The sequence below is a fragment of the Zosterops lateralis genome (genome assembly GCF_965231275.1).
Source record: "Zosterops lateralis genome assembly, chromosome: 24".
Classification (NCBI taxonomy): domain Eukaryota; kingdom Metazoa; phylum Chordata; class Aves; order Passeriformes; family Zosteropidae; genus Zosterops; species Zosterops lateralis.
In genome coordinates, this window is record NC_139784.1 from 106,334 (window position 1) to 132,183 (window position 25,850).

Sequence of the window (25,850 nt, forward strand, 5' to 3'; positions counted from 1 at the left end):
CTCAACACTGCATCTTTAAATATTTCTGGCTAAGAACTCCTGCCACATGTTAGGGGCACTCCAACCTGGCTGCCACATGTTCAGTTGCTGGACTTCTTGTGTTTTCAGTTTTCTTTCAATGAGGGAGGGAAAAGCAAGCAGAGTGGGAGGCTCCCATTTCACCACAGGCAGATCCAGCTGAAGGTACAAGACCCCTCTAGGCAGATTACAGGAGGGAGACAATAATTAGGCTGTTTGCTCAAAACATTATCTCATTCCCTGCCATCTGAAATTGGATGCAGCAATGGCAGCAAGTTTCATGAGTCAGCAAGTTTGAAGAGTATTAAGGGAGAGAGGAAGCTTTGCTGCCAAGTCACCCAGTGGAGAGGAGCAGACAATAGCTCCTCATTCCAAGGCTTCAGTTTTGGAATGCTCTAGCATGAACCAGGTCAGCAGAGAGCTGTGTGGGCACAGATCACACCTGTGACACCTGAGCTGTGCTCCAATCCCCGCCAACTCTCTGCTTGCCAGCCAAGACCAGGCTCACAAGTGTGGAGAGTTTGGTATGAGCATGAGGGGCTGGGTCTGCAAAAACAACAGCACTTCAACACATTAAAAAGGTGCAACTGTTGTGAGAGTGATGAAGCAGCAGCTGAGACCTTGTGGCAGCCTGAGCTGTGACCCACCCTGATCACAGAGTAACACAAGCCTGTTCTCCCAGGGCTTCACCACCCTCTTGAGAAGGTGAATCATTCCTTAGAGACCACCCCAAAGGAGCAGACAGCTGCACCATGGACACTGCCACAAACCTGCTAATACGGGTTTCACTGAGACCAGAAAACTGTGTTCTTCCAAAAAAAATGTTATTTTTAAAAAATTGAAATTAATTAGGGGTAAAACACTAACTCTAGTGCCATGAACAGGCAGGATCAACTTTTTTCCCCTCCAAAGGGCAAAGAGTCATATACCATCCCCAGCTGAACCTTGGTGCTTCGAGCATTTCAGGAGATGTTACCTAAACTTTATTAAAAGAAAAAGAACAATGCTTAAATATCAACACTGGACTAGCCCAGTCTTTTTTCAAAGTCCACATTCTTCATATGAAGCACACACGGCGTCCTGGATTCCCCAAGGCTGCATGTTCAGAAGTTCACAGTACATGGAACCATGTCCTTTTGTATTTTTTCTTGAGTTTCCCCTCCTCACTCAGAGCAGCCACCCTTTTGTGGTCACTGACTGGATTAACCTCAAGCCATCTCCTATCCACGTGGCTTGGCCTAGATGCTGAAGGCTTTCTTGATGAGAATTGATGTTGTCATGCTCTATGGATGGAAAAAAGCAAGAGAAAAAAGCACCTGGTACAGGTTTCTTGAGACCCTTGTGGATTCCTCTGTTCCAAAGGTGTTTCTGAAAATTTTCTGCCGGTTTCTCAAGCAGTTTTTGGCCTATTACTCTGTCTCAGTTTGAAGAACTGTTAGTGGATGATCCAGAGGTTGATGCAATTGCAGCTCCAGCTGGGCTGCTTGTGGACACAGATTTGCGGATGTGAGGCAGCAAGTAGGGGTCACAGGCCAGCTGCTGGACATCTATCCGGTCCTCCTTTCGATAGGCCAGACACCGCCTGATGAATGCCTGCAGCGCCCCAAAGCCAAAGAAAGAATTAGTTTTTAATGACAGAAACAGGAAGCTTTTGACTCTGGGAGTGGGGCCAACGTGACAACCCCAGTGCTGAAATTCCTTCCCTAGACACAGACCAGCTCTTGCACTAAAGCTCAGCAGGAGAAGCATGGGCAGAGGGCACCCACTGTTCAATGCTCAGCCTGACAGCTGCAGTAATCATGGAATCACAGAATGGTTTGGGTTGGAAGGACCTTAAAGCTCATGTCATTCCAACCTCCCTGCCACGAGCAGGGACACCTTCCACTACACCAGGCTGCTCAGAGCTCCATTCAGCCTGGCCTTGAACACCTCCAAGGATGGGACATGCAAAGCCACTGATTACTGTGCGATAGGCAAGCATTAAACACAGGACTCCTGTTGGTTTTATGGAAATCAGGAAGCTGGAACTGCCTGTGCTGCCTGACCCTCAAGCAGATTTACCTTTGCTTCTGGTGTGACTACTGGCTTTGGAGGGAATTGCACCTCAGTAGCTTTCAGGATTGTGTTCTCCTGCAAAATATCCTGTTGTGACTGGTTGTGACCGAAGGGCTACCAAAAGAAAGAAAAAAGTTGTTAAAGGTTGGTGACAGACAAAAAACCCCCGTAGCTCTACTGTTTGTCATCACCTGACAGCTGCATTTTTCCAGGCAAGCTGTCCACAATTGCTGGAAAGGTGCTGTGAATACCAGAGGACCAGGATGCATTGCTTCCACACTCAACTGAACAAAAGGGATCAAGCTGGAACATGTCTGGCTTGGCCAGTAGGGACCTCCACCTGCTTCCAGACCTTGTGGGTCTGTTACAGCATTTGTCATCCATCTAAGCTGGCAGAAATTCACCCACTCGTCTCTGCTAGGCTGGTTCCACATGTCTGACTGACAGCACTGAGCAGCACACGTCAGCACCGACTTTCACAACACTTGGTTACCAGAGACTCCTGAAAATTAGAGCCCATGGAATTCTTTCCCTTCTTCATCCTAATCTCTCCTGTTGTCATAAAGCAAACTGCCTTTTCTCATGACAAATCACCTTTTCCTGATCCACACTCTTCCCTTCAAAAAGCCATCCTAAAAACTTCTAAAGCCGGTCTTTGTACCTACTTTTTTTCTCCTTTAAGCAGCCATCAAGACCAACAAAGACTCAGGGCATTGAAAGTGTCACAAATAAGACCAGACCAAAAACTTCAGACCACAAACGACACACTTGTCCTGTCCAAAACAGCCTCAGTGTGAATATGTCCTGTGGAAAGAGATGTTCTGCAGAATGTCTTTTCTGAAGGAAATGCTAAAGGTAGAGCACAAGACAGCCTAGTTGATGCTCCCCACTTCCATTAGCATGGACTCTGCCCCAGGACTGATGGCAAAGAGACAAGGGAGCACATTCTAAGTCTGTGGAAAAGGAAGCAGACACCTGGGTTGCCTCCCAAAAGGTTTGGGAAACACCACTAAGAAAAGGAATTAAATGCCTTCTTACCTTTCTGCCATATAGACACTGATAGAAGATGACTCCCACTGACCAGACATCAACTTTATTTGAAATCTTTGGAGGCTCTTTCCCAACCACAAAACATTCTGGTGGCAAATACCTGATTAGAAGGAAGGGTTAAGAAGTTAGGAGCAGCACCTTCAAGTATTTTCCATTATTCCTTTCACAAGAGAAAATTCTATGATCAGACACTGCTTGGGACTTGAGGGTCCCATTTCATTCCTGTGCATCTCTGGGCCAAGATCACCAATGCCTACTCCTTCTGGGAACAATGATCACAGGGAGTCTCCTTGTATTCTGAGCTAGTCAGCACAGTCAGTTTCTTTTCACCAGATCATGCAAAACAAGCCCATTTCTTTTATCTTCAGGACTGACACTTGCTGTTGAAAGCGCTTGGCCAACAATTTCACAATGAAAGCACACAGCCAAAATACATATTTTTAGAAATACAACCCCAGATGACATGTTCAGTTAGAGATACTAAGCTTTACTCAGGGTACAGCTAGTTTCATTTTTAGGAACAGAACAAAGCTGTACAATACAGAATGGCCCAAAAAATGTTCTGTTGCCCATGGTGACAGTTTGCAGCTTCATTGACATGTAAGAGTTACACTCAGTGACAATCACCAAGGGTCTGCTCTCAGCCAAGGGTGATACAGTGACACTTAGCACAGAAGATAAAAAATTGCTGAAAACACAACAACCAAGTGAAGCTCTGGCTATAGACACCACCATGAGATTTTTATCTTTTTCAAGAGCTAACTATGGATCTCCACCTTCTCATTTCAGAGGAATACTCTTTTCATCTCCCTGATGCACCTGAATTTCCAAATAGGTCCAGTATTTCCCTTGTTCTTGTTTAAGAAGTGACACAGAGCCACTCTGGACTGCCAAAGAGCAGCCAAGCCCCACTCCAGAGTTCACTATCTCAGCAGCATATGCAACTTTTCATCGGCCTTATGAATATGAGCTGGTTTTCAAACAATGATCTATTGAACAGTGAAAAGCCGCCAGCCTCAAAAGGAGCTGTGTGGCAACAAGAACAGTTTCCAGGGTCTCAAACCTCCAGTGTCAAGCTGTCACAGCCAATGGCAGCACACACAGAGCTGACACACTTCCAAAGCTTTTTATAAACTGCTCTTGATCTTAACTTGCAAGTGCCCCAGGCATCACTTACCAGTATGTACCAGCCCCTTGTGATGTCAGTTCCATGCCATCAACTGAGTTGTAGCTGTCATCATCCATGATTTTGGAAAGTCCAAAATCTGTGATTTTTATCTCTCCACATGCAGTACCATTGACTAGAAGAATGTTACCTAGACAGAGGAAGGAAACAGCCCTTAGAATACACATTTAGCAAGAATAAAATTCTATTGAGCCCTGTACTGCACAAGGACAAGGGACCCAGAGTGAGCTGCACCAGATATTTTAACTCTCAAAACTCTGAACTTCAGAGACAACTTGGGGACCACCAAGTGCTAGAGCTGATCTGCCCATCTTTTGAATGATCTAGTGACATCATATTGCTTGGAACCTCCAGACCCTGAGCCCTGTTAGCCAAATGAGCTTCAAGTCCAGGCTGTTTTGACCCCTCCCACAGATCCCGCTGGAAGGGCAGGTCAAAAAGGAGGATTAAGGAGAGAAGTACACATACACAATTATGACTCATTCTGCCCAGTTGTTCTGACTTGCTCTGTCTTCTCAACATGCCAGAAACTCTCTCCTTTCTGACAGTGCTCCCTAAGTGACTTTCTAAGCTCAAAAAGGACAATTACTGCTTAGGCAAGAGACTTTCATAAACCCATCAAGAAGTCAGATCATCACTGTTTTTCTCCAAGCCTACAATAAAGTACCAGAACTGTGTGTGATGGCAGTGGATGAATCACAGCTCTAGGCAGCTGCAGGCAGAGCTCAGACAACTTGGGAACAGCCAGGGAGGAAACAGGGTCACTACAATCAGTGCAACAGCACCATCTCCCGTACACATTCCTCATGCTGATGCAACAAACCACATCACAAACCAGTTACACAATGCTGATGAGGTGCCACCAGCACAGGGAGACAAGCCAGGGATAGCTGCCCAAAGAGATGGATGAATTTACTGGACTAGGAAAAAAGCTATGTAGCCAATATGCATCATCCCAAAACAGAACATTTCCATTTTCCCCCTTGTGGCTCTGCCCCAGTGGTAGAAGGAAAATATACAACACCATTTGGGGAGGATCTTCTCCATGGCAGATGTAACTGAGTCAACTCAAGGGCAAACCTGAGCAGTCTGTGAGTCCTCAGCTTTGGGAGCTGACACACAATATGAAAAAATGAACATTTCAACATTGGCTTGTGCCATCAATTTTTCAGCCAGATGATTACAGAAAGAATAAGCCAGAAGAATGGGAACATGAAGCACACCAGTAATTGTGGGAACCTTTATGAAGCAATTACAGAAGCTCTCAACAGTAGAATACAAGCAGGACATTAAGAAAACAAACACAGCCACTTGGTGGTTCAAGGTCTCATTCTTGAAAATGTTACACCTCCTTGTTTTACGTTGCAATTCTGGGAGACTACACCCTTTACACATTTTCCAAATGCTGTATGCATTTTATGTTTTGTTCTTGTTGCAAGTTAGCTTTCCCAGACAGCCCCGTCTTCTTTTTGCTGTCTGACCAAAGGAAACTTCCTTGTATAACCTGCAACCCATTACATTTCCTTAGCATCCTTAAGCATGTCAGCACAGCATACCTGGTTTAAGGTCATAGTGTATGATAGGAGGTTTAATTTCATTTAAGTATTTTAAAGCATTCACAATCTGCATGATAATGGATCGTGCCTCTTTCTCCGACATTAGCTTGTGCTGTTTCAGGTAGAAGTCCAAATCATTCCCCTCACAGTATTCTAACACTGTACAAAACCTGAAAAAAAAAACAGTGGTTGTTGCAATTAAGACATCTGATAGAAACTAGAACACTTTGTTACTGCTTGTCTGTAACTCACCTATTTGGCCAATATATTAAATTAAGAGTCCTGCAGCCTATTAATCCCTTTCTAAAAGTAAGCTACCAGGAGCACAGGCCTCACTGCTCAACACTACATAGGTCAGAGATCCCCCATTAAAGACCAAGAGGCTGAAAGCTCTATCACCTGTGGCATTTGCCCAGGGCCAATAGCAGGATTTAACAGTTAAAGCACTACATGTGACAGCACACTGGTTTGTGAGCTGGAATTTCTAGAAAATCAGTGTATGCTGGAAGTACACCTCTGTTATCTCTGCAGTAAAATCTAACATTGGTGTGGACACCTTCTGGACTCTCCTGGAAAGTTTTAAATACTTTGCCTTTAGTGAATAGGTCAAACCATGAGAAAGGACAGAGCAACACAACTTACGAGTCAGTATCCAGTGAGAAGTAGTCGTATAGTTTAACTATTCGAGGGTGATCCAGTTCTTTGTGAATTCTGTACTCTCTACATGCATGTCTGAAAACAGTAAAGTCTAAGCATCAGTCATACAAGTGACTTAATTCTAATTTCTCTGGACAGTGAATCCAGACATACCACACAGCACCCAGCTTGAATCAAACCCATGCCGTGTTTCTGAGACAGCTTCAGAAAAATCAAGTGAAGGAGGAAGTGCACAGAACAGCTCTTGAGAACCAGAGAACCCAAGTGCAGCTCCAACCCTGGCAATGCTACAAAATAACTCATCTTGATTAATGGTACTGCTTGCCAGAATAGAAGAACCTCATAAATCCTTACAAGATCCAAGATAGCTGAATACAAAAATCATCAAGTTCTAGAAGAATTCCATGATGCTTAACAGCCTGATTTCTAGGCTTCAAATTCAGCTTAGTTTGTCCCAGTGACTTGTTGGGAATTAAGAACATAGCTTTATTTTGGAAGTCCTATGGAGAAGGCTTGGCTGTCACTCTGCAGAGCTATCTAACCCATGCCATTGGGAGCAACAGTTAGCAATAGCAAAAGGCTTCCAGTAAAGAATTTCTTTCTAATATTTAATTTAACCCTGCTCTCTGTCAGGCTGAAGGCATTTCTCCCTTTTCCTGTCACTCCAGGCCCTTGTAAATAGTCTCTTTTCATCTTTCTTGCAGGCTCCCTTCAGGTAGCGGAAAGCCACAATTAGGGTTACTTATTCTAGGAAACAAAAGGAAGGGGGAAGCTTCCATGGAGCAAAACACAGGTGTGTACCTGAAAGATGGGCAAGAGAAACAACTTCCCATGGAACTGCTTGAACATTTCAGAAAGAAGCCACTTCAGCACTTTCCTCACAAAGCACTGATGCTTTAATATGTGAAGTCACCAGGCTTATACAAAACACTGAGTGTGTAGGCACACATTTAAAACACTCCTAATCTGACCAGAACTTTTGCAAGTAGCTACAGGGACAGAAGGTGGCTTTTGAAATGTGGCAAACACAGGAAAAAATTGGCAGCCTGTTCACAGGCACTGGATAACCAAATGCAGGAGGGATTGGGAAATATGGCTGTCTGTTTTACAAACTCACTTACTTGTGATAGTTTTCTTTCTTCTCATCCCTCCAGTTTTTATTTAACTGGTGTATTTTCACAGCTACATATCTCTGTTCTGTTAAATCAAATGCCTGCAGAGAGAAGAGCTGAAAATCAGTAGGAATCACAGGCTCAAGTTAATACCGCAAAAGCAGACAAGCTCTAACAAACCAACCACCCCACCCAGGAAATCCGCATTAAAACATAGTGAGGGAAAAGCAAACCCACATTTTGATTTAATAAGCTGCACTAATGAATTCAAGCCACTCTGAAAACAATTGAATATTTCGTGCTTTGTTCTGACCTTCCCTACAGAATCTAACTCATGCTGCATTGATTTTGGTATTTTACTACCAGAATTACAAAGGGACCAGGAAGATCAAATTACCAAAATACAGACAGTTTCTATACTGGGAAAGACCCTGCTATTGTTCCCCCAAGTCCAAAATTTATTTTCTACACTTGGGCTAACAAAAAACAACCACCAAAATACAGAAGATTTTTCAATGTTTTGTTTCACACTGGTAGCTCAGCTCTCCAACTGAGAGTCTATTTCAGCACATATAAAAGCTGGAGAATTCAATGGCAGAGCTGTGTGATCTTGTGCTTTATCCTTCCCTCCACTTTTTTATTATTCTTTAAAGAATGGACCTCTGAAATGGCACTCACAGAGCAATGGAGAAATCTTCTACCTTGCCTGAGAGCAGCAACAATAATATAATAATTTCCAGGACAAGACAAAATGCTCTGATAAGCAAACAGGCATAATTTGTGCTCACCTCAAAAACTGCCTACTTAATTCTTAACACTTAACAGATTGGCCAAGACCACGGAAAAGAAGGCTAAGCATTTCTTTTTTAAAGTAAGTTACAACTCTTAAGATCAGGCAGGTAGGAAACATTAATACCATCTTGCTTTCATCTGTGGAGCCAAAACTTTCTGCCTAGTCAGCAAAGCAGCTCAAAGTACTTACACATAGCTCACACTCTTTTCCCCCCCCCCGAGAGCAGAGTCTAGTCCCTTTAGTTTAGGCTCCTATTGTTGTGCTGAATCAAAATAACAAAGCACTATGAAGTTTCCAATATTTGCATTGGCACGATTATTTCCATTCTAGCCAATTTCAACATGAATTCCAAACTTCTGAGTTTAAGTGGGGAATACTGAGAACAGGAATCGCTTTAAGTGTAACAGTCAAATAGCAAGCACTGAAGTATCCCAGGTCTTGGCTGTTAAGAGTGCTGACACACCAGGAATCCTCAGCTCTAAGGAAGTCCCAAAACTGCACACACACACACAGAGTCCCCAGTCTGCTATTTCAGGCGGTAAAATGAAGGCACAAGAAAAAGAAGTCTTATACCCCCAGGAAGTACAGGCTTTGCTCTTATTATTGAAGCTATTTTCTCTTATTTACAAAGGTATACAGACTTACTGTGCCATCTCAGTAAGGCTTAGCCACTACAGGTATTTGTGTGTAGCATTTGAGGAAACAAGTGCCTTGCTTCTCTGGTTTAACAAAAATTGAAGACTTGGTGCAATATTTTTTGACACATATTTGAATGAAATCTGACTCCTGAGGAAAAGGCCAGCTCCTGAAAATCTTAACTCTGATATCTAATGCAAGTCAGATGCACCATGAGCTTTGTCCTCCCTTCTTCCCTCCATAACTCATACAGCATTGAGAAAACAAGCATTAAAACTCTGCTTCCCGCAGATCCAGATTACACAAGATTGCCATTTCCAAGTTACCTTATATACTTCACTGAAGCCACCTCTACCCAGAAGATGTAGCAACAAATATCTATCATTTAGCGTTGGATGGTCTTTAAATCTGGTGAGAAAGACACAGTTTAAGAAGACAGAAACAATGATATCCTCTGCACAATAAATTATAGCTACCGCACAGCTAAGAAACAGTGTTTTCACTTTCAGAGAGAGAAATACAATTGTGTTAATGACTAACAAATTTTATACTATTTGATCACTCTGCACCAGTGAAAGACTATTTAATGGTACCTTGATGCACTTGGAAGCCTTTGTCTTAAGAGAACTTCAAGCTATAACTGTACCACCCACAATCAAGTGACTATTGAGTTATAATATCAATTTTAGAAGGATTAAGTATTGCCCATTATGAAAAGACTGTTTCTTATTATGGAGAGAACAAATAAAAAAATTACTTTAAGTTCTTATCCCTGAATCCCATGTGCTTACTGTGAATTATCTTCATTGTGTATTCTTTTCAATTCCCTGATGTGCAGATTTCTAACCCTCTCTAGCCGTTCCAGCTCTGCCTGGATCTCTGCTTCTTCCTAAACAAGGAAAATCAAAAGGAAAACACAACACTCTGTAAGGTACTGCAGGTAGTGCTTCCACTTGATCTATAGAAACACAAATGCAATTCCTCTTTTGAAGAGGTTATTGACATAAAACTTGTCTGGGAGATCAGAGATGATCAGAGTCAATTTGCAGTCATGTAGCACATAAACAGGAATGAAAACTGATTGGGCAATTCTGTTCACACCTACACAGACAGGAGGAGACGCATCTTTACACCACCTTGTTTACAATATTTTCTGTAATTAAGAAGTCTTGTTGTTGTGGTCTTGCTCCTTCCCTGAATAAGTGCTATACAGCTGTTTTTGAAGGAATTTCAGTTTTGGTAGGACAAGAGAAAGAAGACAGCCCTCAGCAGTAAGAGCAGGGATGTCATGATGCCACACTGGATGGGGCAGCATCTGGACAGGATGCAAAGTGTGAGAGAATGACATTAGGTTTCACTAGTGGTAACTACTCAAACAGGTCAGAGTGTTTGTCAATGCCATGTGGAAGTTCTGACATAGTGTTTGTCTAATGGAAAATCTGATGCCTTTAAAATCTACACAAGAATTCACATCACTGTGGCCAGGGTTGCAAATTTCAATTCAAATGTGCTCCCTGAACAGTACACTTTGTGTATGTAACTCAGGGGACATTGTTACCCATCTGTCTTGTGACTCTGCTCCTTCCCTTTCCAACTGGTTCTATTTTTAGACATAAAGAATGAGCCAGTTTCCAAAAGTGGAGAAGGATAAGTGCAGCTTCAGACAATGCCACAATCCCAACATATTACTTCATTTTCCATTAAGGTCCATTTCCAAATGGATTCCTCCATTCCAGGGTGCCAATGTTACATGCCAGGATAGATGGACCTGCAGTTAATCCCCTGGAACAATGTGGGAGCTGTAGAGCCAGCATGCCTGCAGCATTCTCCTGCCCATACCACTTCTCTTTGTTCACAGGTCAATAAAGCATAATGGGCAGACTGCCAGCAGATTCTGGGTGTGCAGTAACTTTCCCTTCCACAGAAAATAACAAGGAGTATGGATGCATTAATGAGGCCTTGCATTCAGCTTGTATGTCAAGGTTACAGGAAAAACACTTGATGCAGAGCTTGAGCACCACCTGAGAAAGGAAGGGGCACTCCAGCAAGACATTTGCTTCTTCTTTGATTCATTTCCAAAGGAAAATTCCTCGGCCTTAGCAGAGATTGCACCTAACCAGGAAATGGCAGAAGACATCTATTTTTTTCCCAGTATTTCATCTGCTTAAGTGTCCCAGAAAACTTATTTATAGGTCACTGCAATCGCTTTCAAGGTAATCAACCCCTTATCTAAATATAAGCTCACTTGCAGGTACAGTTCCTACTGAGGCCAAGGTATTTGAGAACAAACTTGCATTGCAGCTGCCAGAACAGGACTGGTTTGCAACAGCTCAAGAGATGTTTTGGACTGATAACATTGGTTACTCAATATTGCAGAAAACTGGAAAAGTCAAAGACTGTTGCATTCTTTTTTTGTTGTGTGCTTATAATTTTGTTCCTTGGCCTTACTATTCCCCCATGTTATACACATTCAGAATCCAGCACCAGGCAGGTCACAGTGACAGATGATTGTCCTGGTTTAGGGCAAAAAACAGAACTCTGCATGAAATCCGAACTGTAAGGACACAAATCTATTTATCAAAGCAAAGAACACCTTCTGTGAATACCACTGCCCTGAAAAAATTATTCCAAAATCCTGGAAATCCCTTTCAAGCGCAAAACCCTGTTGATTATCAAATGAGTAGTGATCTCTAGAGAGAAATGCTCTTGTTCACAAAATACTGCACAAAAGGCCTTTCCTGCAACTAGTTCTTACCTTTTTAAGATGACCTAGTCGGAGTTTGAAGATTTCCTCCTGTTCATGGTACTCTGCTAATGTTAACCTGCATAAAAAAGAAAGACTCAACACACTAGGTTTCCAAATGTGATAAAGTGAACAATCTGCAGAATGCACATAGCCAGTGGAAGAAACAACTCCACAGATTACATCAACAGTCAGCACGAAATTTTTTAGATAAACTCTGCAACCTATATTTTTAATAATCAGTCTAAAGGAGAACAAAACCTTAAACCTCAACAATACCCATTAATATTAAATTCAAGTCCCTAATAACACCTATCTAGGCTACTGACTGACTTTTAACAAAGACAGCTAAACCATAATCTAAATATAGAAAAGTGAAGCCTGAACATCCCACATCTTATTTTTGCATGTAAGGTTGGCTTTACTGAGTAATTTTCAAAATTTTCTTTGTAATAAAAGCTGGATAATTCAACCCAGCTATTCACTTTGAGACTAGAAGCACCTGGCCGCACAGCCGCTGCAAACAGAGCAATGATCTGGGGATACAGAACTTTTTCCTGTTTCAGGTTCTGCCAAGAGGATTCCAGGGAAACCTTGGGAAATTCACTTTATTGTATTTTTGACCTCATGTGTAGTTAGGAGAAGCAACGGGATAAGGGGAATAATCCCTGTTGTATTGATAGGAAATGATGTGCAAAGTTTCTGCTCTAGGTGGTTGGTCAAAAGAAATTTCATAATGTTTTCAATGTCTTTTCCACGCCAAGCGTGCCACATAGATCAAAGCACAGCCTTGCACTAAAACAGTGACAGACCCAATCACTAGTGAAATGCAATGACACCCTGAGACCTTTAGGATTAGAAAAATGAATCACTATATTAACTGTCTCATTGCTACCAACAAGGTATTTGGCAAAAGTATCACATGTGAACGAAAAGCTATGATGCTCTTATCAACTGCATCTTTTCACTCTGTAAACAAGACCTGCATGTGACAGCATACAAATACAATTTTTTAAACCTAAACTGAGTTCAAAGCATATCCCAGGAGGATTTTTGCAACAGCAGTTATGCTCTACACAGTACTTCACACAAGGTTAGTGCAGGAGGCCTCTAGAGCACCAACACCTACACTTCTTTCAAGGGGGACTGAATCCTACATCTGTGCAGGGAGATCTTACTCAGTAAATTGAGAGGAGAGAGCATTCAGCTCATCAAGTGCTCATCTTGACATGTCTCAACTTCTCTCTGTCGATAATGTAGAGAGTCCAGGTACTTGAAACAAGGCCTAAAGCAGTTGTTACCTGATAAATTTAATGGAAAACTCATAAGCCAAGTTCCCTATAAAAGAATCTCAAGCAGAAGTAATTGCTTATTACAAATTAAGCATACGTATAAAACAAAGCCAGTACCAAAAATGGTCACATGTTGTCTCATTTCATATAAAACTGCTGAGGGCCCTGAGCTGGACTTGATGACCCCTGGAACCCCCTCTCACTCAGGATATTCTGTGATTTTATGATTCTAATTCACACACATAGCATGAATTTTAGTTAGATTCAGATAATCTAAAAGGCCATCCCAAGAGTTTAAGTCCTTGTGATTCTCTGATTGACTGGTTGCTGTTGCTGTGTAATGAATAAAGACAAAATTGAATAAAGCAGCAACAAGGTTTGCACATGTGTTTGTGCACAAATAACAACCACCATCAGTCTACTCATTAGGGCAGAGATGTAATGAGCACCACCAGGGTAACACTGCCAGAAATAGCTGTCTGTCACAGCAACCATCACAAAAATCAAAGGGGCTCTGAGAGAAACACTGCCCTGTTTCACAGAAACATGGTGGAAACACTCTACCTACCTCTAGTGCAGCTGAAGGCTGCCCAAGCTTCTCTAATGAATTTCAACCAGCCCCAGGGGATTAATCTTCCTGAATGAAAACTCTTTTCTCATTCACAGGCTAGAAAACTCATTTTGTGAGAGCTTGTGTTTAAATTTGCATCACGAGACCTTCCTCTCCTTTTTAAGACACAGCAACAACCATAAACCAAAGAGAAACCAAAAATCAAAAAAGAATTTGGCTGTCTGCTTCTCATTCAACTTTTAGAAACATTTATATTTAAACTGCCTAAAAGTCAGCCTCTCTAAGAGTTCCACAATGAAAAGCCTCCCTCCAGAAGAAGTAATTTTTTGCTCCTGATATACAATGGTCCAACAAATGCACTTACTGGGTAACTAATGATTAAGCAAGTAGACACTCAGTCAGTTGCTACAGCTAACTTGCAAAAACTCCAGTGTTTTCACATAAACTACAATGCTCCACATGAACCATATCCATACCCTGGCAAGCAGTTTTTATCAAGCACACAACAAGAAGCTTTTTAAACCAGGAAGATGAGGCATGGATTTAGAAGAATTAAAGACTGTAGTCAAAATAGATAGTGCTGAGATAATGTAGCTAGGACTTCCCTTTTGCTAACAGAAGCCAGACTGAAGGAACTGATAATCCTTGGAAGGAACCGATCAATCAGAGGAGCTGTCAAACTAGGCTTTTGCATCCTGAATAATCAATAGACCCTATGAACACAATACAATCATAAATCAAACAGTCCTGGGAAAAACAGGATTTAGCTGTCATGAACACTAAAGGTTAAAAAGTCAGAGCTGAGGAAGACAATCTTACTTCATCATTTTGGGACCCCACCCCATTAAAAAGACCACCGACCCATTTCAAAGAACAAACTACGCATGCTTGGTGGCTTTTTGGGCTAATTACCATACGAAGTGGGGAATGGGAGGTATCAGAGCTATGAATATGCATTTGTAGTTTGTGTATTCAATACTCCTGTAGATAAAAGACCCTGTGATGATCTGTAAATTGCGCGTGTGTATTTGGGAGCTATCCCGCACGCTGCCCGCGTCGTAATAAACATACACTTTCTAACTTTAAACTGTTAGAGAGTCTTTGTCCGTCACAGTTGGATATTGGTATTAGATCAATGTCCATAGTTTTTTTTAATAAATCAAAGATATTACCCTAAAATGTATCAGTGAAGAATGATAAACCAGCAAGAAACAGAGAAAAAGACTTGGGAGCCCAAAAGGCTTCTTAGCAGAGCATGGTAAAGCTGGATTTATGCCAAGCCAGGCTCACAGCACAAGGAGAACCATCATGACCAGGATTCCCAGGGCACATCAGGACCTGTGTTGCCATGTCTTGAAAATAAGCCACTCTACAGCTGCACCAGACTGCTGGAGAAAAAGAATCCCACAAAAATGGGGAAAGCTCCTCCTGCCCTTTGGAAGTGAAAGGTTGCCACAGTGAATAGCAATGTTTCAAAATATCCATTTTGATACAAACAATACAAACATTCCATTTGCTTCTCTCAGCTCAAACCTGGCAATACCAAAGGATGACTTTAAAGTTTTATTTAGTTCTTTTTTTAGTTCTTCTCAGGTCAGAATGAGGGGGAAATGTCTCCAACCAACTTAGTTATTTGCAGGAAGCAAATAACACAGTGCTCTTCAAGATAACCCACCTGATCTGCAGGTACCTATACCCCATTTTGGTGGCATACCAAGGGAGCTGAGGGTACCCTGAACATCAGAATTCACCCAACCTTGTGCCATCTCTGCTGAGACTGCGAAGGCAGTGGGAGCTTTTGCTTCACATGTCCTTTTGAAGATTAAGACCAAGAATTCAAAGGGCTTCTGGAACTTTGAGGTCAAGTCAAGCCCAGGAGATTTAATAATGAAAAAAAAAGTGTCAGTGAGGGTTATGATATTAGTCTACAGCAATAAAATGAAGTCTATAAAGGGAACTAGGAGAAGGTAGGGCTAAGTCTCTAACTAAATGTATTTCCAACTCACAAAAACTTCTGAAAAAATAACATTCTAAATTTCTTTCGAGCCTCAGCTTTACTCTAGAAGAATATCAAGTCTCTTAGAGCCTCAGTAACCTCAAAAGAGGCAGAGGGGAAAAAAATCTACAAGAACAGTAGCACTTTCACCATTTCCCTGAGTCATGTATGTGTGAAGAACCATTTTGGAGAACAGGCCAATGCTCAATGCACTCTCTATAGAGAGTATTTTGTTCCTTCAGCATCCCAAATGAATTGTTTCAAAACCCTTAACTCAGAATTCTCCACTGTATTTAGTAAATACACAGAAATCAAGGCTTCCATAAAAAAAGCACCATGTATACTCTGTTACAGAGATCAATTCTGAACTTGCAACACTGAAGTAAGAGCCCACTTTTCAAACCAGACCACAACAGGAACACTGGGAAAATTACTGGACTCAAAAAAAAAAAAAAAAAAAAATCAAAAACCAACCAAACCTAAACCCAAAAAACAACAACAACAAAAACCCAACAAAAACCAACCAAACAAACAAAACCCAAACAAACAAACAAAAAAAACCCACACAAAAAACCAACAAAACAAAACAACAAACAAACAAACAAAACAAAAAACCCCAAAACAATACAAAACAAAAAACAAAAACAAAAAACCAACCAAACAAAAAAACCAAACAAAAACTTAAGCTCATACAAAGTCTGGACTCAGCAGTGATCCTTGTTTTACTTCAATGAAAACTATTTAGAACTGGCGCCAGATGTTGAATGCCAGGCTAATTCCACAACATTCATTTGTGCATGGAGTGAAGCCTGGAAGCAAGGGTAAGATTCCATTTCCCAGGAGATATTTTGTGCTCTAATCAAAGGATGGGGCTTTGCCACGCACCAAGAAGGCCCAGAACCTACGTTTCATTTTCTGCTCCATTGGTCTTGTTCTTGCGCTGCTTCTGCTCGGTGCTTGCTGGAGGGGTCTGGCCCATTGCCGGTGGCTTCCGCTTTGCTAACATTTTTCGTTGTCTTTCTATTTCTTCCCGCTGGGAATTTATCCTTTCCTGTTGCCTGAAAAGCAGAGAGAAGAAAAAACACAACACAGATATCTAAGGGTGTGCACTTGGTTGTCTTCAACATCTATTCTTACCAGACTGGAGCCATGAATTTCAAATCAGTTGTACTCGTAAGATTTGTAACAAAATATTTTTGTACAGAAAAGGAGCATGTGCCAAACATTATGAGCCAGAGTTTTGAAGATATTTTTACATAAAATGAGATCCTTTTCCTGGCTTACAGAAATCTTTCAGTAGGTGAAAGGTTTAATTCATGTAAAGCAGTTGCTAACCCCATGGAAACCTAGGATCCATGGCAAGTCACTAACTTTCCACACACTTTTTCCTAGAAGCCTCTGTTCGAAATCCCAGATTTTCCTGTTAAAACTATTCCTGAAGTCTGGCACTGTGTGAGAAAGTATCCTTACACTTCAAAAGTACAGTTAAGCTATCTTAAATTCTCTGGAAAATAACCAACATCATTCCTGATTTCACTAAGAAACTGTCTCTCCTCCAAGATAAAAAGACTATCTTGAAACATTTTACAGTGATAAAAGCACTCTTGAAAATTCAAGTCTAAATGACCTAAGCACTTGCATACCTAATTCCCTTTTAAAAAGGGACTACAACTGCAGGTGAGTTGTTGCAAAAATTGAGAAGTATTTTTTTCTATGTGCTTAAGTCCTTAATCTGTGCCTAACAAGAGCTGCACCTCCCTATCAGAGGGAGACTACAGAGAAGTGATGTGATTTTAAAGGATCACACATAGCTCTCTAGTGCAATTAATTTGCCAAGTCCTACTTAAAGGTCTAGGCCAGGTGGGAATTGACTGGCTATTTCCATTAACATCCTGCATAAAGGGTCTCTGATCTCCATCTCCAGGTTTCTGCAGGCCCTTTGATCACTGTTACCAGAAGGCAAAACAAGTTACTAAGTATGGATTTTCTCCTTCAAGCATCTCCACTTTCTACTTAAGGGAAAAAAAAAAAAAAGCAAGTTAATTAGCCTTCTTTGACTAATATATGCAAGGACGTAAATCAAATGGACTGACTCACAACAGGCGATATTTTAGTCCACCCCTCCACCCCAAGCACTACACAGTTGGGTGAGTGCACTGAGAATTCCCAACAGGTAACAACAGTTGCCCCAGAGGCCAACTCAAACCATTTCATTCCAGTTCAGGTCTCTGGAAGTTTCAGTGGAAACGGATTTCTCACTTCAGTGAGAGAAAGCTCCCCATTGTCAGGAATTCCTATCTGATCCTTTCATGCATCAGTCACACCATTCTACATTCTGACGTGCAAGACATCACACACAACTGCTAGGGTTTTTTTCCATTTCTGCCTCTGAAGTTAAAGAATCCTGTTTGTCCTCACTTGATGAGGTTCTGGAAGGCATAGCCATCTGTCCACTGCTCAGTGAAGGACGCGCCGTGCCGCACTGTGGTGAAGTGCCCCAACCTCAATCGATCCTGCATGCTCTTATCTCGGCATGCCATCTTCTCCTGCTTTGACTGAAAGCAAAATAAAGCCATGTAAAAATACAAGCCATAAATTACTAGCTAAGGGCTGTGCTGCATTTTAAATCACCACCAATTCTTATCACTTTCTATTATTTTAGTTCTGCTTATCTGGAACCCAGCTGAATATCATTGATTAAATTACTGCTGGTGCTTTGCACTGGTCTGGCAGGCATCTGTTCACCTCCATCATGACATTTCAACCTCACTCTTCCCCCCTGATGACTATCTGGGCAGCTCACCCATCCTACGACCAGTTGAGATCAGCCTGGCAGTAGGATTAAAACTATTCCTTTGTATCAGGAGCTTAGCTAGACTGCAGGCACAGTTCTAATCAGGCCCTTATTCAGGAGATGAAGAAAGAAGATGGACCTCGAATCACTATTAAGACTAAGACCCAGTGATCAGCCAGTTCAGTCCTAGTATTGTACCATGTCCAGAAGTGACACAATCTCAGCTAGGTCACCACTCTTGAGAGGGGAGCCTTGTTCAACCAAGAACAGTCAGCTCTGTGACAAAATCAACTCAAACGGACAGCATGTCCCAGAGAGTACCCGGGTATTTTTACCCATCCAATGCTCAAAAACAATGGGTGTAACTGGCCAACAGGTGAAAGAGCAAACAAACCCCGACACTGTTTAACCACCAGGAAAGCTGGAAATCTTTCAATACTGAACCAGCCTGGATGCTGGTGAACCTGGCACTGTCCACAGTGTGTTGTTTTTAGTGTCACACAAAGCAACAATCTCAAACTTTGCCATTTGAAAGAAGGAAAATCACCTGTTCATGTCCCACAGTGTTTTTGCAATTCCACTGCACAATGGGGCACTGCTCCTGCATTCTCAGAGCTGCACAGAGTTGCTTTTCAAGTGTATGGGTTTCCAAATTAAGCAATGCCTGCTGCATTTAGAGCTCTTTCATTTAAGCAAGAGATCACTCTGCCACTGCAAAATCTGACCATTCTGAACAAATCTGAACATTCTGAACCACCTCACTCTTTGGATTACATACCTGTTTGCTGAGAAATAATTCAAGACAGAATTCCAAATATTTTTTATCACTAAAACAACAGGAGCAGGGTTTTACTGCTAAGACAGAGATGCTTTCAAGGACATGAATTGTGACTGCAGAGATGTCCCCTGCTCACCTTTTCTATGAGAAGCTTCTTGCTCATCGTTACACATCGATTCAATCGCTCCTTGTACTTCTCCAGCATCTTTTGCTGCTCATCTATTTGCCGTCTCAAATCACAGTTGGCCTAAGAGTGAACAGAGAACAAAGCCCGTGACTTTAAACCACTCAGAAGAGCCAAACGAAGCATCGCTTCAGAAGAAGTTTCTCCAGCTAGCTGTGGATATCAGATTAAAGTCAGCAAACCAGCAGGATAAAAGAACAGGTTTTGTTTAGCAAAACATCCAAGACAAACTCTTAAGTTTTTAACTCACTCATATCTTAACAGTCCTCTAGAACAGGGAAGTTCTGTCATCTTAGTTTACATGTAAGGAACTAAGGTACAAAGAGACTAAGGACAAACAAAAGTTTTTTTTTTTTTTTTTTTTTTTTTTTTTTTTTTTTTTTTGTTTTTGTTTTTGTTTTTGTTTTGGTTTTTTTTTGGTTTTTTTTTGTTTTGTTTTTTTGTTAAATATTTAAGACCTTGCCACAGCTATGAAGTCTCAAAATAGCTTAGTCATTGCTGGACTATCCTCCCTCTTTATTGGCAAAGGATGGGGGAAATCTTTGTATTTTCAGTTAAATTATTGTTTGAGTCACTTTCCATCAGTACTTCTACACAGACTACTCCCAGTGGCAGCTGCTGCTTCACACCACCGCAGCATGCAGCAGGACTGTATGTGCAACCACTTTCATTAACAGAGTTAAATGTAACCATTTCTCTTCCTACTAGTAGTCTGGTAAAAACAAAAATAATCCTATTTTTTTTTTTAAATATATTTCCTTGCTCCATGGATTGTTTGCCACACACTCACATGTGCCTCGTGTCTCCAATAAGCTTGACTGAGCTCTTTTAGCTGCTGAGACGAGACACACACAAAGCCTTCCCTCTACTCCCTTTAATGTCCTAACACTTTCCGACACTTCGCAAGAACTGCCTCTCCAGCTGATAAAAGCTAAGTCAATTAGAACTCTTCCATTAAGACAAGATTCTTGATTTTAAGGTATTTATCTTTTACTGAAGAATACTAATGGGTTAAGAGCTTTATTCTTTTGGTTTGGCCTAAGGACGTTCTCATCTCTATACAGGTCTCTGATTCTCCTGAATGAGCATTTCAGAACATGGCTTCCCAGGCTACTGAGAGGCTACTGGACATGCTGCCAAACAAAAGGCAGAGTCACCTCCTCAGGACTTAAGAAGAGGGGAGTAACTGGGTGGAGGGAAAAGGGAGTCACCATCCATGGAAATGTTCAGAAAACGCATGGATGTGGCACTTGAGGACATGGTTCTGTGAGAACATGGTGGTGGTGCTATACTGACGGCTGAACTTGCTGATCTTCAAGGTCTTTTCCAACCTTAATGATTCCGTGATTCTGTGAATAGATCAAACGGAGTCCAGCACTGCTGAGGACACAAACAACTAAGCTACAACTCTGCACTTGTACATGCCCAGACACTGCTTAGGTTCAAGCAGGCTCAAACAGTGTCCACAGGCCAAACAATTATCCTGCTGCTAAGGGATCACTGGATTTGTTTTACCTTGCAAGTGTTGGTTCTACAGCTGGTTTACAAGCCCCTGCTCTGCAGCCTAGCTGGCAGAAGCATTCTAAGTACCTTTAAATAGCAGCTTTTAGAAGAGTTGTCCCAATTTAAATACTTACTCTTAATAAGTCATCTATTCTCCCCTCCTTCTTCTCCAAGTCAGAGTTCTTATTGTTTTCTAGTGCAGATATTTTTTCCATTGTGAGGTCAGACTGTAGGGAAAAATCACCATAAACCATGTTTAAGACAAATGGACCATGTTTTGAATAGTTAGCCCTAATGTCCCACTGTAAACCCCCTCTGATCTGAACTGCTGGGTCTCAGAAGAACAGATCCCCTGCATCCTGGCATTCAGGGGAAGAATATTCTTCATTACTCTTTTTGTTGCTGCATGGTGGGCTCCTCCAGCACAGGAGGTGCAGTGACCCAGTAGCTCTGAAGAGCACAAACTGGTAACTCTCTACAGCCTAAAATATCCTCTGTGTCCTGTGAATTTTATATTTATAGTTGAGTTCTGCACAGTCTTTAGTGGTCTCTATGCAGAAGAGTTTGTACAGAAAAAAGGTTCAAGAAAAAAAAAAAACCCATATCAAATCCCAGACCTTAGCTGGAATATCAAATTTATGATCTTTCATGAGCACAGATAACCACCTGTAGACAAAGTCAACACCTGTGGTCCTGACAGAAAACACGGGTATCCATTTTAAAATATTGTAACAGACTGACAGCAAGAGTATTGGGCACAAACTTTTGTTTCTGATAACCTGATGTATTAGTACCCACTGGGGACAGGAGCTTTATAGCTTGAGTGAAAACTATAAAGATAGTTTTATGGGGTGCAGAACATCTCAAATACCTTCAGTGAAGCAGTAAAGTGAGAGTCATACCCAGGAACAGAAGACACACTATATTCTTTGAATATTTCAGATTCAGCACTCCAATTAAAGGGTGGGGAAGAAAAGGGGAAGGAGTCAGTATGTATGTGAACACAGAATCTAAAACAGCCAAGTCAACACAGAGGAAACTCAAAGACTGCACACACAGAGATTTCACACTTGTGGTTAGCAGGCACCTATTCCATTTCTGAGAAGAGATTGCAGAGACTTACCTGTGGAGTTGTTATATAACTGTTCTCCAAATTTCAAGCTTGTCTGGAAGCCAGCAGCAGGGAATAACTGGCTGACTGTTGCTTCCTGACATATGCCCAGTATGGAAAAGCTTAAACAGGGTTCCAGCCAGCATGGCACATCAAGCAAGATGGGTCTAAATCCCAAGAGAGAAAGAGGCAGCCTGGGCAGGTCACCTCACCTTTGACTTAACTTGGTTCATGCTTCCTTGCCTGCAGGAAAAGCTCTGCCATGGGAGGGCACTGTGCAGGATGTCTGTGGAGAACCTGGCGCAGCTGCTGGCCAAACAGCAGAGAGTTTCTTTAGTAAGTGACTTATTTCACTTAGGCAAGCGCATAGACATGCTTGTCCTGTGTCAGATGAAGTCAGGATACATAGTCTTACAAGTGACTTCACCCCAAGTCACCTCAGAGCATTTGGGCCCCAGCACTAACTGAAAAGGCCGAGGAAATCACACCATGCTGATTTGCTTTTGGTACCGGCACAAGTGATTCAAGCTGGGAATCGCTAAAGTTTATCTATTTTTTAACTCTATTAGCTCCAAACAAGCTTGGAAGGGAAAAACCAAGAATGCGTACCAAGAGAGTGTCTTCATCATGCCACCGAGCACCTTCCTAGATTCTTTCCTACACATATATGCTCCACCTAGACCTCTGGGGAATATCATGAAGCTGAACACTGGCAGAAAGCTTGCCCAGATAGGATCTTGCTAAGAACATGGACCTTTGTGGGCATGTTAAGCACAGAAGAAAATAAAACCACCTTACTTCCCTCCAGGCAGAACCACTGTTTTAAGCATGGGTGTTGGGACAGCAAAGATTGACAGAGTATCTGGCAGGTTCTTGAGTTATGGCATTATTCTCACATACAGACCTCTCCATACACTGTCAGGAAACAGGCATCTTCCCAGACCAAAATTTTAAAAATACAGATAACAAATGCAACTCTAGTGACACAACAGAGCCCACACTTGAGCAAATGAGTACTCCACAGGGAGGACTGCTGTTCTTGGTGAACAGAGAACTTGTATCACCTGTAGGGTTAATGGAGAATGGACCTTCCCAGCAATGAAATCACCTCTGCCACAGACTGGTGTGAGGAAATGATTGTTTAAAAATTGCTCAAGGGAAGACACAGAGATCTGAGATGAAAATCCGAAGAAGATTAAAAACAGGCTTGGGGAAGAAATAAACCAGGTGCATTGCAGATAAAGCTGGGCACCCTAGTAAGCAACAGAAGATGACACAGCTAAAAAAAATCTCAGTAATTTAAAAAGTACCAAAAATATAGCATTACAGTCAGAAGAGCTACTTCTCTTCTTGACTCCAGGTCAGTGAAGTTGCTGGCAAACACTTTTGGGAATACACTGTGTTCCACCTTGACAGGACAAACTATTCCATGAATGGACTCTGCAGAGGTCAAACAGCTGCCAGCCAGACTGTGGCTGTTTCTACTGTAAGCAATGTGATGACCCAGTGCTTGAACAGACCCAGCGCTTCAACAGAGACATTCATATCTATCACTCAGGTTTCCTTCTCTCCTTCACTTCCAGAGTGAGGAAGAACATTGAGGATACAACAGAACAGAAACAGACAGAGCTGAGGTGTTCCTCTCCCAAGCACAATCACACACAGCTGATGAACTGCCCACAGCACTGACACAGAAAAGCTTCAGCAGCAGATTGGACAAACTCCAGCAGCAGCAACTGAAAACATTCTTTAGTAAGTGACTTCAGTAACAGGATGAGGAACAAAATGCAGATCAATTAACTTCACTCAGTAGTTACAGATGGAGTTGGGAATACTGGCTCTTCTCACTGGAAACATCATGTCCACTACCAGTGGCATCCTCTAGCACAGCAGACAAGCTGCATCAAATTTTAACCTCGCATCCAAGAGCTATGCTGTCAAGTGAGCTATACCTGTGACTGTTTGTGGTGGATGGAAATCTGTTTTTGGGAGCTGCAGGAATGCTCAGTGTTCCCTGATCCGGTAGAAGATGGGCTGCCTTGCTGGGCCTGTAAAAGAAAGTTGTGTATTGTTACATGTCCCTCAGCACGATCACCAGTGCTCATGCAGATACATTCATCTCCACACTGGAACGGCAGCCTGGCCTGCACCACACTTCCATGTTCAGGTTTAAGGATGCTTTAAAGATTCAGTTCAGTAAAAGCAGAGTCAGTTTCTTCCAAGAAGCCTGGCTCAACCTGCTGAAGACAAAACTTTTAAAAGCCTGATATAAGTCACAGCAGCTGAGATTAAGCAAGGCCAAACCAAACACTTCTCACAAGACGACTATACTTCAATCTTTTGTTTTTCTTGATCTATCAGATTATCCTCTCAGATGACAACATTTTGATCTACGTAAGATTTTGAGCTGTTAACTTAAAACTCACACCATTTTAATTAACAACCAAAACCTAGGACCTAGAACTCTTCACAAGGAAGATGAACTTACCAGAAGGTGACAGACTGGGGTCGGCAAAAACAAGCCTGAACTTGGGCAGAAAAGCTTCAAATTCCCCATCCCTTAACTAGACACATGCCTTAGGATTCAAATCTTTTCAGAGCTGCTCACCGAGACAAAAGTAAAACAGAGGCCACCTCCCCTCTGTGCCAGCTGCTCATTCTCTAGCCGCTGCTTCGCCAGCATCACCGACATCAGCGTTGGCAGGGCAGAGTGTTCCTCCTGCGGCTCCTTGGCTGCGCTGCCATCTACCCCATACAGCGGCTGCTCCACTCGCCGCTGCAACACAGTCAAAAAACAGACAATGAACTAATTTTTTTTTTTTAAATTAAAAAAAGCAATTCTCTGACTCTGCCAAAACTGTTGTCAGTGAAGCAGCAGCTCAGGAATGAGCAGGCAGCATGGTGAGGATCTGATAACTCAAACAGGATGCCTGCAGTGATTGCTCCAATGGCAGACAGCAACAAGGAAATAAAGTTAACAACTGAAAAAATCCCTAACATATGAACACACAGGACAGAATTCTTTGTCAGTTAACATATTCTTTTCCTTTGTAAATACATGTGCTTCAGAGTCAGTGGGGCAAAATAGGTTGCAGGTCCAAAATTCTACACTGGGATTTTTGTCAATGCATTCACAATTATATTTTTTTTATGTTTCTTAAGGGCTCATTTTCAAACAGCCAATTTCATGATACATTGCTATTCTGGGAAACTGAGTCAGAAGTGCTAAATGGCAGCAATCTAGCCATGTCTAGGACCCAGACATCAGGGTAATCTCACTTCTGTAATTACAGTTCGGGCCCATCTCCCACAAGGTTAGGGATGTACTAATTAATTCCCAAAATCTTTTAAAGGTCTATTACATCTCTTAAGGATCAGCTCCTTTCTCCTGTAGTAGATTAGTTTTCCAACTGGTGGAGGAACTGGGTTCAATAACAAGAATCATCTGAGTTACACTGATTATGGCACACAGCAATTCAATGCCCCAGCTTCCAAAGCCACACCATCACTGCTAAAACTTGGCAATCTGGGTAATAATCATCCAAGTCCTTCCAAGCTGTAACTCCAGGCAAATGCCTCCAAGAAAGCAAACAGTCAGGTCAGGCTTCAGTTTTTCTTAAAAACCTAAACTGCAACCTGTTTTCTGGTTAACATTACCAATATTAAGAGTATGCTTCCTTCCCCAAAAGAATGCTTGTGCCTGAGAGCAGGCTCGCAAGAGTCTCAAGACCTGCAGATCATTCTAATCAAATGAGAAGCGAGGCAATTCAAATCAGCCAAGAGATTTGAAGAGAAGCAGTAATGTTCTGAGGCCA

The 25,850-nt window shown here is 41.9% G+C and overlaps 1 protein-coding gene across 3 annotated transcripts in view; it reads right to left on the reverse strand.

Moving 5' to 3' along the window:
* Positions 1-978: 978 nt before the first annotated feature.
* Positions 979-25,850, reverse strand: part of TLK2 (tousled like kinase 2) — a 41,675-nt gene continuing 16,803 nt past the window's right edge. For 2 of the 3 annotated variants that reach the window (XM_083877629.1, XM_083877630.1), the window contains 16 exons: positions 24,644-24,811; positions 23,988-24,083; positions 21,059-21,151; positions 19,374-19,484; positions 18,084-18,220; positions 16,571-16,723; positions 11,819-11,885; positions 9,855-9,952; positions 9,390-9,471; positions 7,644-7,735; positions 6,508-6,597; positions 5,866-6,035; positions 4,301-4,439; positions 3,112-3,223; positions 2,080-2,187; positions 979-1,611 (listed from right to left, as the gene is read on the reverse strand). In XM_083877629.1, coding sequence (XP_083733755.1) covers positions 1,438-1,611; positions 2,080-2,187; positions 3,112-3,223; positions 4,301-4,439; positions 5,866-6,035; positions 6,508-6,597; positions 7,644-7,735; positions 9,390-9,471; positions 9,855-9,952; positions 11,819-11,885; positions 16,571-16,723; positions 18,084-18,220; positions 19,374-19,484; positions 21,059-21,151; positions 23,988-24,083; positions 24,644-24,811 — 1,890 coding nt within the window. In that variant the 3' untranslated portion in view covers positions 979-1,437. The remainder of the gene's footprint in view (positions 1,612-2,079; positions 2,188-3,111; positions 3,224-4,300; positions 4,440-5,865; positions 6,036-6,507; positions 6,598-7,643; positions 7,736-9,389; positions 9,472-9,854; positions 9,953-11,818; positions 11,886-16,570; positions 16,724-18,083; positions 18,221-19,373; positions 19,485-21,058; positions 21,152-23,987; positions 24,084-24,643; positions 24,812-25,850) is intronic. The other variant, XM_083877631.1, reaches the window with a different exon arrangement.